This window comes from Culicoides brevitarsis, chromosome 1, assembly GCF_036172545.1.
Source record: "Culicoides brevitarsis isolate CSIRO-B50_1 chromosome 1, AGI_CSIRO_Cbre_v1, whole genome shotgun sequence".
In the NCBI taxonomy this organism is placed as follows: domain Eukaryota; kingdom Metazoa; phylum Arthropoda; class Insecta; order Diptera; family Ceratopogonidae; genus Culicoides; species Culicoides brevitarsis.
The window spans coordinates 24,432,715-24,447,710 of NC_087085.1; the positions used below are offsets into that span (position 1 = coordinate 24,432,715).

The window sequence follows — 14,996 nt, forward strand, 5'->3', positions numbered from 1 at the left end:
CAAAGGCTCCCGAACGCAAAGAATGTTTGTTCTTACCCATTCGTAAAATAGAATTCTAGGCGATTATGAATTTCCAGCATCAGAGAGTTCAAGTGTTAAAAAATAATTAACGTTTACTCTGTATTTTTTGTCATTGTGTTGAAACGTATTAAAATTAAGAATGTTGTGAGAAAGCCCGACATACCTGAAACATTTTTTTTTTCTTTTCCTAGAAGGCATTTTTTTAATCATCATATTCAGATGCCTTTCATCTTCTTTTGTTTTATTTGTTAATTTGTACTCAACTTGCTTGACAATTGTTTATAGTAATTAGTAAGCACGGTAAAGAGTGATGTTGTCGACATCTTCGGACGGAAACAGGTGAAATGAGGATTTTTCTCTCTGAAATATTAAACCAGTAATGAATCCGAGCATATTTACACGAAAAAACTTGAAAGCAAAAGCAAATTGAACAAAACGAGTAAACTACTCATGATTTCATTGCAGCAAAAGAAAATAATTAATCATTATTTTAAACATACAAGAAAGACTATTGTAAGAAGCGACATTAACTATTAGCAAAAAAAAAAAACTGAAAGGACTCTATTCTAAGTCCATTTGATTAATTAATTTACATGTGGATATTAAATCCCTCTTTAAAAATGACATATACTCGTTATTCAAAAATCATTAGTCAAACAAAACCCACTCACAACATCGAATGCAAAACCCTTGTCGAAATTGATTCTCTCTAAATCCTCGTACGGTTTTTTACAATCTAGAGGAAAACTCTATCAGAAGATTTTGTTGTCACATGTGTGACTCAGGAAAATTATGGTTTGGGCAAAAATATTTCTAAATTACAGCAAAGTCAATTTTATTATTCATAACAAACTCTAGCAATAAAACGCACAACTTTTTAGTAGTCAAAAAATACACTTATCACTCCTTTCACAAAACATCAATAGAAAGGTCGAGGGTGAGAATTGACACCCCAAAGGACCTTTCTCTTATTTTACTAATTGTTGTAATAATGGGCTATATAAAATTTCAAATGAAATTGCGTTGAATTAAAATGGTCAACGCTTTTCCATACACAAAAAAGAAAGCCATATTTATTGTATTTGTATACAATAGTCAGGGATGGACTTACGAAACCTTTACATATATTAACTTGATTTGTAAAAAAGGAAAACTTTTCAATAACACATGAATCATCCCTGTTTGCCATTTGACCATCATAAAAAGGGTTTCATTATACACATAGAATAAATACTAAATTCCTAAAAACTATAATAATAAATTTGAATGGACATAATGCTCTCTTTCAAACACATGCTTGAACGATTTCAATAGTCATTGTTACCCATTGTCTCAGTGGACCGTTTTGATATGGAGATAAATGTGCTAAAACTAAATTAAAGTAAAAATATCATTGCAAAATCAATAATAATGATTTTTAACCAAAATTTAAAATATTATTTATCTATAAGTTGAGTTGAGTTGGTATACCTACTATTTTATCTTAAAATAAATATTAACCCTTAGATAAAGTAATTTTCAACTCAAATAGAATAATATGAAGAAAAAACATTCTCACCACCTAAATAACATATAAATTGAAACTCACATCCATAGATTTGCATATAATTTAAATTCGTGCAATATGTCGCGTTTTCGTTTGACTATTGCTTTGAATCGTGCAAAACCCAATTCACACATGATGTGATGGAAATTCAAGTTATATTGGTAATGTACTAAAACGCCATTAATAAAACAACAAAAAATATGTACTATTAATAATTCAAAGCAGTAAAAGACAAAGTACAAGAATACATGTTAATATGCAAATAAATCGATTTCCACATCTATGATTTCGATAATAACTTTATTTCTCAAGGGTGTGATTGTTTTTTCTAACTGGATACAGTACATAGCATAGCAATACTCAGTTTCAACTTAATCTTTTAGGTTCTTTATGTTTTTTAGAGCGATTTTCCACATATAATAAAACAATTTATCACAGAAATTTCAAATATTTTTTGGTTTCTTTGAAACCATTGTGATAAAGAGAAAAAAAACTTCAAAATCGTATGTAAATGACATCCGTTCACATATCATTTATACTTTAACGTGAAATAAGCGCGACTTGTATCGTCGCATATGTGTGTGTGATAAACATGATAAATGACTCAAATTTATGGGATTGAAGAACCATGCGTGATGAACAATTTCTTGCATGTAAAATGAAGATATCAAACCAAGCATAAAGGTAAACATGAAATAAATAGACAAAGTGTCGTCGTCATTGCTGTACACTGGTCGTATGAAAAATAATATGAACTCGTTAGATAAAGTTAAAATAACGTCACAAAGCCTTGTACTTAAAAATTATTTTTATTTTGTGATAACTACTTTGAAAATCCTTTCATCCTGAATGAGGTACCTTTGGAAATTACAAATGCTTTAGGACTTTCAAAATACGTCCTACATCCCTGATTTCAAAACACGAACCAATGGTGACAATAATAATACTCAGTGCCAAGGTAATTTTATATTTAATGGGAAAAAATCGTGATCTACTTATGTGAAATTTATTTTGGAATATATAAATCTACTTGCCATGCCATATGTGTGTTTCGTAGTCTAGTACGTTCTTTGAACATTTTTTAAATTATAGAAATAATGTGACAAAAGCTTTATGAATGTGCAATTGTCACATAGAGATACTTTATATTTTCTGTCATATCATCAGAGCAATATTTTTTGTGTATACCTTTCCTAAATAAAAAATATAATATTATATAAAAAAAGTTTATACATTTATTTGGAATGCTCATATCACATGCAATCAAAGAGAAAATTTTTGATATCTCTGCAAATGATGATTTTTATTTCTTTGTTTAAATGTTTTGTTGGTTGTCAGTCATCAGTTGAGTAATTAATGTTTTGATAATAATTTGTCACGCAGATAATAAATCTTCAAAATAATGGTGGTCAAGAGAAATCTGAGCCAAGCCCAACCTTTTAAATATGTCGCACTGTGTGACTTTTTAAGTCGATTAATTATGGTCCATCATTACATATACCTATAGAAATATGAGTGCCACTAAACGAATAAACTTGTGCCGAACTAAATAAAGTCAAGCACCAGTCGAATGTTACAAAAAAATTATTCACGTCCCAGAAACCTTCTTATTGGAGAAAAAACACACACGCTCACATTAATTTTCCTTTTTATCGCCTCAATGACTCTCACTTTCGTGAATATGTTAATTAACTTCAGACGGTCTCAATTTCCATATGTCATTCCATTATTTTATTTAAGTACACTGCTAATAACATTTTTATGGTCACATGTAATTTGTGCATTAATTATTCACAGTATTTGATTTATGTCTTGAACATTGATGACTGAACTGAAAATATTATTATTACTGTAGCAAGTATTATACGCAAACATCATGATGTCCAAATAATATGTGGCATATGATGAAGTTATTATTTTAATGTGGATTGAAAGGACAAGGCGTGCTAATGTGGTGCTGATGAGTTTTGTCAATTTAATTAAAGAGTCACGAAAGGTGAATAGTAATTTAAAGGTAAGTGGTCAGTATAAGTTGTTTTAGAAATTTACTTTTAAAATTTCTTTTATTTTCAAGAGGTGGTCTTTGAAACGATTCAATTTAAGGCTAAAATGGACTGATTTTTTAACTTAAAACACTGAAACGGGCCGCTTATTTGGTACCATTTTCCTTTCTTTTCCACCTCTGTCTATCATTGTTGTTTAATGTCATAAAATGTATTTTTGCAATGCATAGACTACTTCAGTACTTTCGCTCTCACTTGAGTATTTTCATTTGGAAACTTTTTCACTTTATGCATACATACAGGTTCGATGATTAAAATCACCAACAATCATTATCATCATTATATTTCACAATTTCTCCTTTTTGTTGTATGTATGTCGTACATTCTATAAAAACCAAAGATTCTCGAGCTCCCCTTTTCTCTGTAAAAGGAACGTAAATGGGGAAAACGAATATTTCGAACTAACACAGGCCACACCCAAAATTTTCCTCAAGTTCGCGCACGGGGTATATTTTTCCACCACCAGGTCCTTGATATTTTTCATTAGAGACGACTAAAAAATGTATGTCAAACATCATGCGTTGTATGCATTTCAAATACATACTGATATAAAAATTATACGACAAAGACTTTCTTGATGCATAAAATTTCAGTGTGAGATAAATTTACAAGCACACCTTAATTGTTACTGTGTTGATCAATAAACTGCAAATCAATAGTCGAAACTTTTTTCAGGACTATCCTCTTATCGGCGGAACAGTTGACAAGTAAATAGCATCAAGTGCTCGTTGTACGCATATTAAATAAAAAGTACAAGCCCAATTTCCAAACCCACCAATATCAGTCACTAATTCAATCAATTGGAAATCATTTATTTTGTATGTGTATACATTTTTATTATAGACACATTTTTTTTCACATTCTCCGTGTGTCGCATAATGTGACATACACGTTAATTCAAAAATGCGCATGTCTCTCCGACGCTGAATTCGTTTTTGAACGTGGTGGTGGGTCCCCCCTCTTGATGTTTTCGGATAAAAGTATTTGCAACGCATACAGGGCACACAGAAAATGTGGACAAGTATGTATTGTGGAAAAAGAGAAAATTTCTAAACGTGTAGATTATACAACTTATCCGATATTGTGTGCACCATCCAATGTAAACGTCATACGAAGATTGAGATGATTGTGTATTGTTATGGGAAGAAGGTAAGAGATGGATATAAAGGCATTTCTTTGTCATTATATATATACATCGTGCAATGGCATTGCTTGATTCGCAAGTTTAAAATAGTCAGTATATGCATAGATTTTCACGGAGCAGGATGTTTCTCTTTTTTCTAACAAAAAATTTCGTATTTTTTATTTATTTTTTTTTTTTAAGGACATAATTTAATTGAATTGATTGAATATTTATTTATTCTAAATTATAACCATCGAGACACTTACATAGACTGTGCGTACAAATATTATTTCAACGTTTGGCAAATTGCACTACAATCAGAACTAAAATAGCGGACGCAGCCATTATGAGCAAATAGTAAACTTTTTCAATCAATTGCGATTTTTGCATAATTGAGGTCTTCAAATCTTTTACGTCATCTTTGAGTCGCCTAATTTCTGTCAAAATTTTGTCTACATCATCATTTTCGTCTTCTTCTTCAATGTGATGGTGCTTATCGGACACCGAGGGGTCATCCACTTCCTCTTCACTGGAACTGTCTTCGACACACTCGATGCCATGTCGCGTGCTAATTGGACGCAATTTTTCCCCAAAATTTCTTGGTAAAAGATTCAAAGTCACATTGCGTTCTCGAAGGCTTTTTAAAATTGCTTCCAGTCGCTCACATTTAAAATTATTGTTTCGTAAACTTATTTCTCGTAAATTAGGTAAATTTGAAAGTAACTGTTTTTCATCAAGGTCAGTAAAGTCGTTATTGTGCAAGTACAATTCTTCTAAACTGTCGAGACTTTTGAAAAATCCGACTTCAATGTCTTTCAGGTGATTGCTTGCCAAAGTTAGTCTCTTCAGATTGCCCAATCTATCAAATAGCCCTTCAGGAATCGACACTATTTCATTGTGGTCCAAGTAAATTGCTTCTACGTTATCATTCGTACTGAATGTATCGGGATCCAATTGTTTTATTGAGTTTTCTTGAAGAAATATTTCTCGCAGTTTTACACAGTTTACAAATGCATCAATTAAAACTTCTTCAACTCCTTTTCTATTTGCGTAAAATATAGTGATATTTTCATTGGCGTTACAGAACTGATTCGTCAAAATTTTAGTGTTTTCCGGTACAGTTACAGTATTTGACGGCAATCCAGAAGTGAAAGAAAATACGGCGATAAGCACGAGCCAAATCATTATAAAAAATATCGGTTTGAAACAAAATTTTCTCCGTTAAACAGCTCAAAAAACTAAACACTCAAAATCAAGTTAACACAATGCTTTCTAACCGTGAAATGAGACAAATTTATTAAAATAGTAAATTGTTTTATTGCTAAAAATAAGTATTAATAATCACAAGTTAAAGATCTGTCTTTGAAATGTGTAGCTATGTTTTATTCAATTTGTGTACACTCGAAGATTTTGTCGCTTATATGTCGTTTATCTTGATTAATCTGAGTAATCATGCAAATTTTCAAAATTACTTTTATACTCTTAAAAACACACAAAAGATGCAAAATTTTGTGGCAGCAAGTTGACAATGACAACTCAAAAAAATATTTAACAATGTAGTATTATAGTATTTATAAAGTAAATTTAAAATTTTCTAATACATTAAAAATCATGTAAATCAAAGAATGAGAAGATCAAAAAAAAATAATCATAGTAAATATGTAGAGTACTTCGTTGAACACGGAGCTAAAAAACAATAAAATTTATTTTCAAAACCGAAAATAATAATACTAAGAACAAGAAACCAGCTCACTCAACCGAGAAATTTTATTATTACAGCTCCGTTAAAAGGCAAGAAAATTCACATACGACCAAATTTGTGAGTAGGTGCATAGAAGTAGTTGTAGTCGAAGAAAGTACTTTACCCAAAAAAATAAAATAAATAAATAAAAGGAAAATATATGCTTTTTATACTCTTATAGTAATAATACAAATGTCATATAGTGAAGTAAGAAGAAAAGTAACAACACGCATCTCTGTGATGGTGTCAATAAAAAAGTCGTAAAATCAGAAGATGTATCTGTTCCACTTCAATGTTTTATTCTAGAGAGATTACTTGTAACTTTAGAAAAAGACAGAAAAAATGTGAAACGAAACATCAAGATAACTTTTGACTCGCACGCAGGTAAAGAATTTTTTTATTTTAGTGAAATGTTCATTTGTTGTCATAATCTTGACATTGAAAATAATACAAAGAATTTTTCTTCATTAAAGCTGTAATTATTTATTTACAAAGATTTTTATAGGTACAACGAATCTTGTCAATTGCTTAAATAATTAGTTAACACATATATTTTAATTATGGGCAAAATGCATGTGTGTAAAATATCTTTATATTATTATCAAAATATTATCATATGATCAAAATGGCACTTAGAAAAACTTTTTTTGTTTAGGCGAATAAATTTTAAATTTTCAATTTCCCGCTAGTATTTTGTTTGGGGGAGTGGGCATAATATTTTTAATATATGGTATTTGTTTTTTTTTACTATTTTGGGCGTTACTTTATGATTGTTTACTCTAAAATAATTTTAATTCAAAATTAAAGAAAACATATAAATTTCACAAAATACAAAGATTTGGTCACTTGATTTAAATTATCCAAAATTAAAAAGAATTTTTTTTTATATATATGATTCTTGATCAAAAAATTTTTAAATTTTGTTTTTCACTTTGAAAATTTTCAATAAAATCTGAGAAGCTTGACAAAAATTGAAATAAATATGTAAATTCAGTCGCCTTATTGGAATCACACATTTTTTTTTTAAATACAAAAATTACATGTTAGTTCATATTAATTATAATATGTGATAAAGTCTTATCCATAAGAATTTTTAATGACATGCCATCTTAAATTATAAATAGGCTCATATTTACGACAAAAACAAACATTTCAAATAAAAACCTACCATTTTCACAAATCAGATCCATTCAGTATTAGAACAACAACAAATAAACACTTGCTTATTTGAAAATTAAAATGGTTAATTTTTTAATAGTTTTTATTCTCGCACTCTCTTTAAAGACAATGTCCAGTTTTCCTACTAGTGAATTGAACACTAACATAAGAAACAGGAGAGACACTTCAGCAATAGAAGCAGCTGCTTTGGCAGCTTTCTCAGTATTTACAGAAGTATTTCAAAAAGGTTCTGGTTTCAATTCTGACACTAAAAGAGAGATCAATGTTCATGGTACTAAAATGGAAAATCAACACAAATTCAGTACAGGATATGGTGATGCTGTTCAAGCAAGAAAAAAACGACATGATCCTTCTATAAATACGGATACGATAAATATCGAAAACGGCATCCAAAGGGGTATAGATGAAACTGAGCAAAGCACATCAGATGAAAAATTTGTGGACGAAAACTCTGTGGAAGAAGAAACATCGAATGAAAGAGTCAGAGGATTATTTTACAATACACGCGATTTAAAATCTATGGATACATTTGCTTTGTTGACTAGAAAAAAACGAAATGCTCGACCTTGCTTTGGAAAGAAACGAATGGGTTCAGGTGGAGGTGGAACTGGTGACGTTGATGGGGATGTTGGAGAGACTGAGCAACTCAGGAGAGCAAGATATAACCAAAGACGTGGTTAGCGTCAAATCACAAAAAATTATGGTACTAATGAAGACACGGAATCACTTGACGATGAACAAAACGTATTTGAGGGTTTGATCAAGCAAATGGCAGAAACAGCAAATAAAATTGCTCAAAAATTTAAGGAAATCTTCGAAAAAGATAAGCAATAAATTGAAAAAAAATTATTCTACTTTTATAATATTGACTAGAACTGATATATTTTGTTATACAAATTATTTATTTGCATGCCAATTCTATAAATTTAATTATATTGTTCACCTTAGAAACTTAAAAAAAAAATTATAGGGTTTGAGATCACATGTCATCAGTACATTAATTCATTCTGATTCATATCAAAAGAGGTTTATTATAAAGGTTTCATTCAGAATTCAGGTGAGGCCATTCTGTAAGTGCATTTGTAAGTGTAAAGGTATTGTTTAAATCATGAGCAAAACTAAAAATCTTGTCATTTTGACGATTACTGTTGGACTTACGTTTGTTGCGTCCACAAAACAAAAACGAGATGTCTTTGAAACTATGCAATCTGCTGCGATGCTTGGAGCTAGTGAGGTGGCAAGCAAATTTCAAGAGGGTGTTGGCTTTAAAGATAACTCGGATAGAGAAATAAATTTCTTTGGTGCCAAAGTGGGAGGAGGACATAATTTTAAAACTGGTTTTGGGCACGCTGTTGACGAAAATTCAGACGAAAGCTCAGAACGACGACGAAGAAGTATTCACGACGAGGAGGAAATTACCATACAAACAAAACAAACCTATGGAAAGCATGGTCAAGAAGAAGGTGAAATCATATTGGTCGAACAGAATGGAGATTCAATTATTATAAATGATGAAAATCACTTTAAAACTCATGCATATAACAGAAAACCACGTTTTGAACAAAAAGAAGAAGATATCATTATTGTAGATAATAATAATGGAAATATGCAAAAAAATGAAGATGATATTATAATTGTAGAACAACGTAAAAGGCGAAGCACGGATGATTCTGGTAACACATTTCACGAAAGATTCGAAAGGAACGCATTAAGATCATACTCACCGGAAATAAGTAGTGAGAGTACATCTGAAGAAGAATATGATACAACAGATGAATCAACAGAAATGCAACGCAATAAACGAGCAGCTAAACCTTGTTCCGGAGGCAGACGAACGCAGCCTGTAGGAGACGACAACGATTATGCCGAGGAGTTTCAACAACTAAAAAAAAGTAAAAATAAAAAACGTGGCAAAAGACAGGTTGAATCACTCAGTGGAGTAAACAGTTTCACCTCTCCAAATGGATCAGATATACCAGTAGACGATCAAGATGAAAGGTTTCAACAATTCATGGAACAAATGATGCAGTCAGTTAAAAAAGTCGCTATGATTGCTAGAAAAGTACAAGAAGCATTCCAGCAACCACCAACTGGGTCTTTGAATTAACTTACACTGTTGAAATAAAAAATAATAACAAGAAAAAGTAACTTGTGATACAATAATTATTACAAAAATTGAAAAAAAAATTTTCACACAAGTAAGTTTTTATTTTGACTACTAAAGATAGGACTGCGGTTAAGTGGGTGTTTTGTGTTATTTACTGATTTAAAAAAAATAAAAATATAACACTTGACCAATAAGTGTATATTTAAATATCAAAGTATTTGTTTCCCTTTGTTAAAATAGACATTGACAAAAAATACGTGCATAGAAATTCTGATTTTATTCCTTGCTTTAGATTTAAAAAAAACTGTTTTATTCGCTTAGATTTGTTCATTTTCGTCAAAATATATTTATCTACTTTAACTTTTGTTAACAAAGAAAATACAAGTTTGTCTTGTAAACATCAATTTTTTTCACAAGAATTTACAAACAATCAAGATATTCGTATGAAAAAATAGGTTCAAAGTGAATTTTTAAACGATGAAAAGTAATAGATAAAGAGCAATAAAGAGACTAAAATACATAAGATTAATAAAAAAATGTAAGGTAACAGATTTGTGTGCTTTCCTAAGCGTAAATTTGATTTTTCCTTTACATTAATTTTCTTTCTTTTCTTTTTTTTTTTTTTTTGAAAAGATGTCGATAGACAAGACAGACTAACGACGTTATACAGCAACAAGTTATATATATATTTACTTTCGATTGGGAATAACGAGGGGTGAAATGATGACAGGAAATGCCGTTTTTTACCACGTCACGTAGACCATTTTGATGTGATAATTTCGCTGTAAAAAAATTTACGACTTAATTCATCTCTTCTATTGGTTTTTAGCAATTTAATTTTATTTCTAAAAAATATAAAGCAACAGAGGGCATAAACCAACGACATGTGTATTTACTGATTTGGCAGACTAATTGAAACATCTTCTCCAATTATGACACTCTTTTGTTGAACTATTTTGCATTCTATGGGTATTGTCTCTTTCACAATGAAAACATCATCATTTTTGTCGTTTTTGCGGTTTTTACGAATGATTCTACGAACAAAAGGAGCAAAAAGTGCTTCATCCATTTCGTTGGGATTATTGGCTCCCGTAATAAATGATACTATAACAGCTACAATTATTGTAACCAATGATCCAATCAAAGTGTAAAACAAATAAGATACTCTATGTATGGCAAATGGAATGTCTTCATCACTATATAAACAAAATCAATATAAAAAGAAAATAACAGAAAGAAAGTATAAAAGAAAAATAATTACAGGGGTTGCTGAGTAGTTGATGGAACTATTACTGACAAATTTTGTGCAAGACTTATTGTCTCTTCTGGCATGAACGTGTATGTACATCCATCAGTGTACACTGGTTTTGGCTTGAAATATATTTCTCCGGAAGCTATAGCTGTTTGAGCTCGAGTCACAATATACGTCATCGTTGAAAGACCAGCGATTCCACCCCAGAGACAACCCTAAAACTTGTTAGCATGAAATTCTTTCAAAACGAAAATTAGTACTCAGTAACCTACAGTAGCATGAACCCAGGGAACCAACACTCCCAGTGTAAAGATTCCTAACAATGGTCCATTTGATATTGAACCAAGTGATATGGATAATTGTAATACTGATCCTAAGTGCTCTACCACAAACACTAACCCGACACAAATGGCGCCAAACACCACTACTACACCTCTCATGATAAAACGAGTTTGATTCTCGGTCAAAGGCTTCTTTATATACGGCTTACAAAAATCTTCTAAAATAACAGCTGACATAGAATTGAGCCCCGTTGAAAGAGAACTTAAAGCAGCACTGAATACGCCAGCAACAAACAATCCCGGTAAACCTGGGAATAGTCCCAGAACATCCATTACCAGCAAAGGAAGAAGTTGGTCCTTAGCTACTGCCAGTTTTGTTGTTAGAGGATCACAATTATGGTACGTAGCGTAAATCAAGAGACCACTGTAGCAGCAAACAGAAAGTATAAAAATGACTCCAAATATAAAGGTCCACAAAGCTCTAAAAGTATTAAATTTAAATTTAGTTTTTTTTTAATCCCTCAATGAACTTACTTGACGGCTGCTTTTTTTGTTGGTAATGATAAGTATCGCTGAATCATATTTTGGCTCACAGCATTTGTTTTAAGCCAGTTAGGAAACGCACCAATCACCAAAGACCAATAACTGTGTCTGATTGTGAGGTCAAAAGCAGTTGCTGGTGTCTCTATTCTCCCGCTGTCGTATGCTCGTTGCATTACAACTCCAATGCCTCCTACATCATATGTTCCCTTAATGCAAATTAACAACATCGCACCAAACATGATAATCGTTTGAATGACATCTGTCTGCATACAAAAACAATAAAACCAAATAATTAATTAGTAAACAGCTAAACAAACGATCGAATATTACCCAAACAACTGCTTTCATTCCTCCAACACACGTATAAAATATGCAAACTACACATACGATTGGGGTAATCAAATGTACATTCACACCAGTAACTGCAAATGGATGAGCACAAAAGAATAATTTATATAAAAATAAGAGTTTAGATTCTATAAATAGCTTCTCAAATAGGTTTTTTTAAAAAGCTCATACCTTGGTTCGCACACAATGCTGGTACGTAAATAACAATCGGTAGCCAGATGATCTGCAAAGAGAAACGAGGGAATTAATTCATCAGAGGCAATTTTACTATGCTACTCTATCACATTTAGGTGAGCGAAAAGCTATTCAATTGAAACATTAGATCACGTGCTCAACATATATGAACTATGTGATATACAAAAGAATTATGACACAGTCGTTTCTTATGTATTGTCTGAAATGTCATAATCAAATAAATAAAAAAAAAACACAATTGAGTGATTTATGCATTGAATTGTTGAGATGATTATCTTGCATCATAAGCTAGAACAGGCTTAGTAGTTATCAAGGTTGTCTCGAATGTATTTGATATAAACTTTAATAAAAAAAAAGTTGTTCTTACCATTGCTAACGTGAAAAGCGTTGAACCAAAAAGTCTTATCCTATTATCAAATCTTCGTTGCAAGTACTGATATGTCGATGTTAATTTCAAATCGTGAAAAACTGGAAGAAAAATGTACATCATCCCAAATCCCATAAAAAACAGTCCACCAATGATAAAGAAAAATTGTATTCCATGTATGTAAATTTCAGTAGGGGTACCAAGCAAAGATATCCCAGAAATATAACTAAAAATATTACAAAAAACAAAAAAAAAATTTGAACTCATCTTAAGGCACTCAGCATTTTTACCTGGCAATTAATGACATAGCTACAGGGAAAATTTTCATATTTCGGCCACCGACCAAATAATCATCCTCTTCAATTTCAACTACGGAACATTTTCTCTTTGACACCTTCGGTTTTTTGTTGATAAATCCAAAATAGACACCAACTAAAACACAGCCAACCAACATTACGAAAAAGACCAAATAGTCTGGTACACCAAATCTCTGCAAATGCGTCTTGATTTGTTCTAAGTTCATACCTTGTCTATCAGGCATTTTGAAGTATACAAAATTTATGTTTTTTCTTTATTTCTATAAACAAACTTATTTTTCACTAATTTTGATATTCGCCAATTCTTGGTTGTTTTTTTTTTATTTAATGAATATGCATGATTCTCATCAATTCGTCACTAATGAAATTTTCTATGTGAGCATGAGCTTTGATTAAATAATTTTAAAAAATCTACGGGGTGTAACTAGTTTCAATTTTTACTCACTGAACACTTTGCGAAATTGACATTTTTATTTGAATATTGATTTCAACACTTCAAAAAAAAAAAAACAATATCCCGTTTTATTCACAGAAATTTGATTAACGAAATGTCACTTATATACGTTATACGTAAATTAAGGGTCTCTTAGAAAAACAATATATTTTTTCGGTGCTGGGACTGAACTCAAATTACACAAAAAATGGATCACTTGGAGAAGTCTTTCCAGTAACGCATCATCTTCGTTAATGAATATAAATTTGAAATGTTCTTTACTTTAGATATTTTTTGCTCAGATTTTCATTGGCAATATCTCGTAACGACGTTGAATTCTCTTCAATCAAGAGTAAACAAATATATGTGGTTTGAGAGGTAATTGGAGACAATTTGTGGTAGTTGGTTACTCGTGCACACATAATTCTATGATAATAAACAACCGAGAACTCTCTCCGTTACTCTTTTAAGGGATGTTCAAGTTCATGTGAGAGATAAAATCATGTCTTAATTTCAAGGTGACAATTCGTTGTTTAGTGTAATTTTTATTATATATTTATTTAAGTATTACAGTAAAACTTTATTTTTTTAAAATGTTTAAAAAAAAACAAAAAAAAAATGTTCAAAGCCCGAAAAAAAATTATTTGTTTCTTTTTTAATATAAATTTTCATTATTGGAGATAGTATGAAAGTAGTCACATCAAACGCATGACCTTTAATACACAATGACGTATATAATATAAATCCAATTATGGCTTGCGGTAACACGATTTTCTTTAGTTTTCATCACTAACTCCCCTATCAGGTCCTGTACATGTCATCGCAACAACATCACAAACAATCTATAAACATTTTACAACTCTCCGATGGACACCAATAATATTGTGACGACCACTAAGTTGCTTTGGCCATTTATTTTTATATATATTGACACAATATATGATGCAATTTTCATCAAGAACAAATCAATAGTTACGACACATACACACATTCTCCATAAAATTATGTTTATGAGTCTCAAAGTAGTTGCACGCAAGCAGTACAGTAGCAGTCGCTCCAAAATCCCTTTTTATGACCGTTCACATAAAATGCTTTCTTATAAAGGTAATAATATAACATTTCCTTATTTTTCTTTTAAGTTTTCTATCTGTCTGTGGGTCTTTCATTCCCGTATGTGCTGCAATAATAAAAATAAAATAGAAAAACATTTTATCGTTATATAGTCTCGCAGAACAAATAAGTATGATGCCCTTAGTAGACATCAAATTCGCCTAAAACACTAAGCTGCTACATTAGAGTATTTGTCCACCCTATTGATGTGCTCTTTTCATATCTTTCGTCTGACAATACTAATAAGTCCATGATCAATAATCACTATTTATGGATTTCATTAAATGCATTTTCATAGTTTTTGGCTTTTAAGCCGACCATTCATGTACGAACGAATAATAGGAAAATGAGAAAAATATCGAAATGAAAA

General features: G+C 31.0%; 1 protein-coding gene across 1 annotated transcript; it reads right to left on the reverse strand.

The window, feature by feature from the left end:
- Nucleotides 1-10,310: 10,310 nt before the first annotated feature.
- Nucleotides 10,311-13,568, reverse strand: LOC134837040 (sodium-coupled monocarboxylate transporter 1). Its single transcript, XM_063852352.1, has 9 exons — nt 13,529-13,568; nt 13,057-13,343; nt 12,767-12,992; nt 12,376-12,427; nt 12,187-12,278; nt 11,848-12,119; nt 11,305-11,794; nt 11,042-11,247; nt 10,311-10,976 (listed from the first exon to the last, which is right to left on the reverse strand). Exons 2-9 carry the CDS (start codon nt 13,305-13,307, stop codon nt 10,673-10,675), a joined length of 1,893 nt encoding a protein of 630 aa, XP_063708422.1. The 5' UTR covers nt 13,308-13,343; nt 13,529-13,568; the 3' UTR covers nt 10,311-10,672.
- Nucleotides 13,569-14,996: the final 1,428 nt, after the last annotated feature.

Excerpts from the sequence above, each read along its gene's own strand:
- LOC134837040 (XM_063852352.1), bottom strand. The coding sequence starts at position 13,307 with ATGCCTGATAGACAAGGTATGAACTTAGAACAAATCAAGACGCATTTG. Across the intron at positions 12,279-12,375 it reads AGCATTGTGTGCGAACCAAG|TTACTGGTGTGAATGTACAT; the intron begins GTATGAGCTTTT and ends ATCCATTTGCAG. Across the intron at positions 11,248-11,304 it reads TTCCCTGGGTTCATGCTACT|GGTTGTCTCTGGGGTGGAAT; the intron begins GTAGGTTACTGA and ends AACAAGTTTTAG.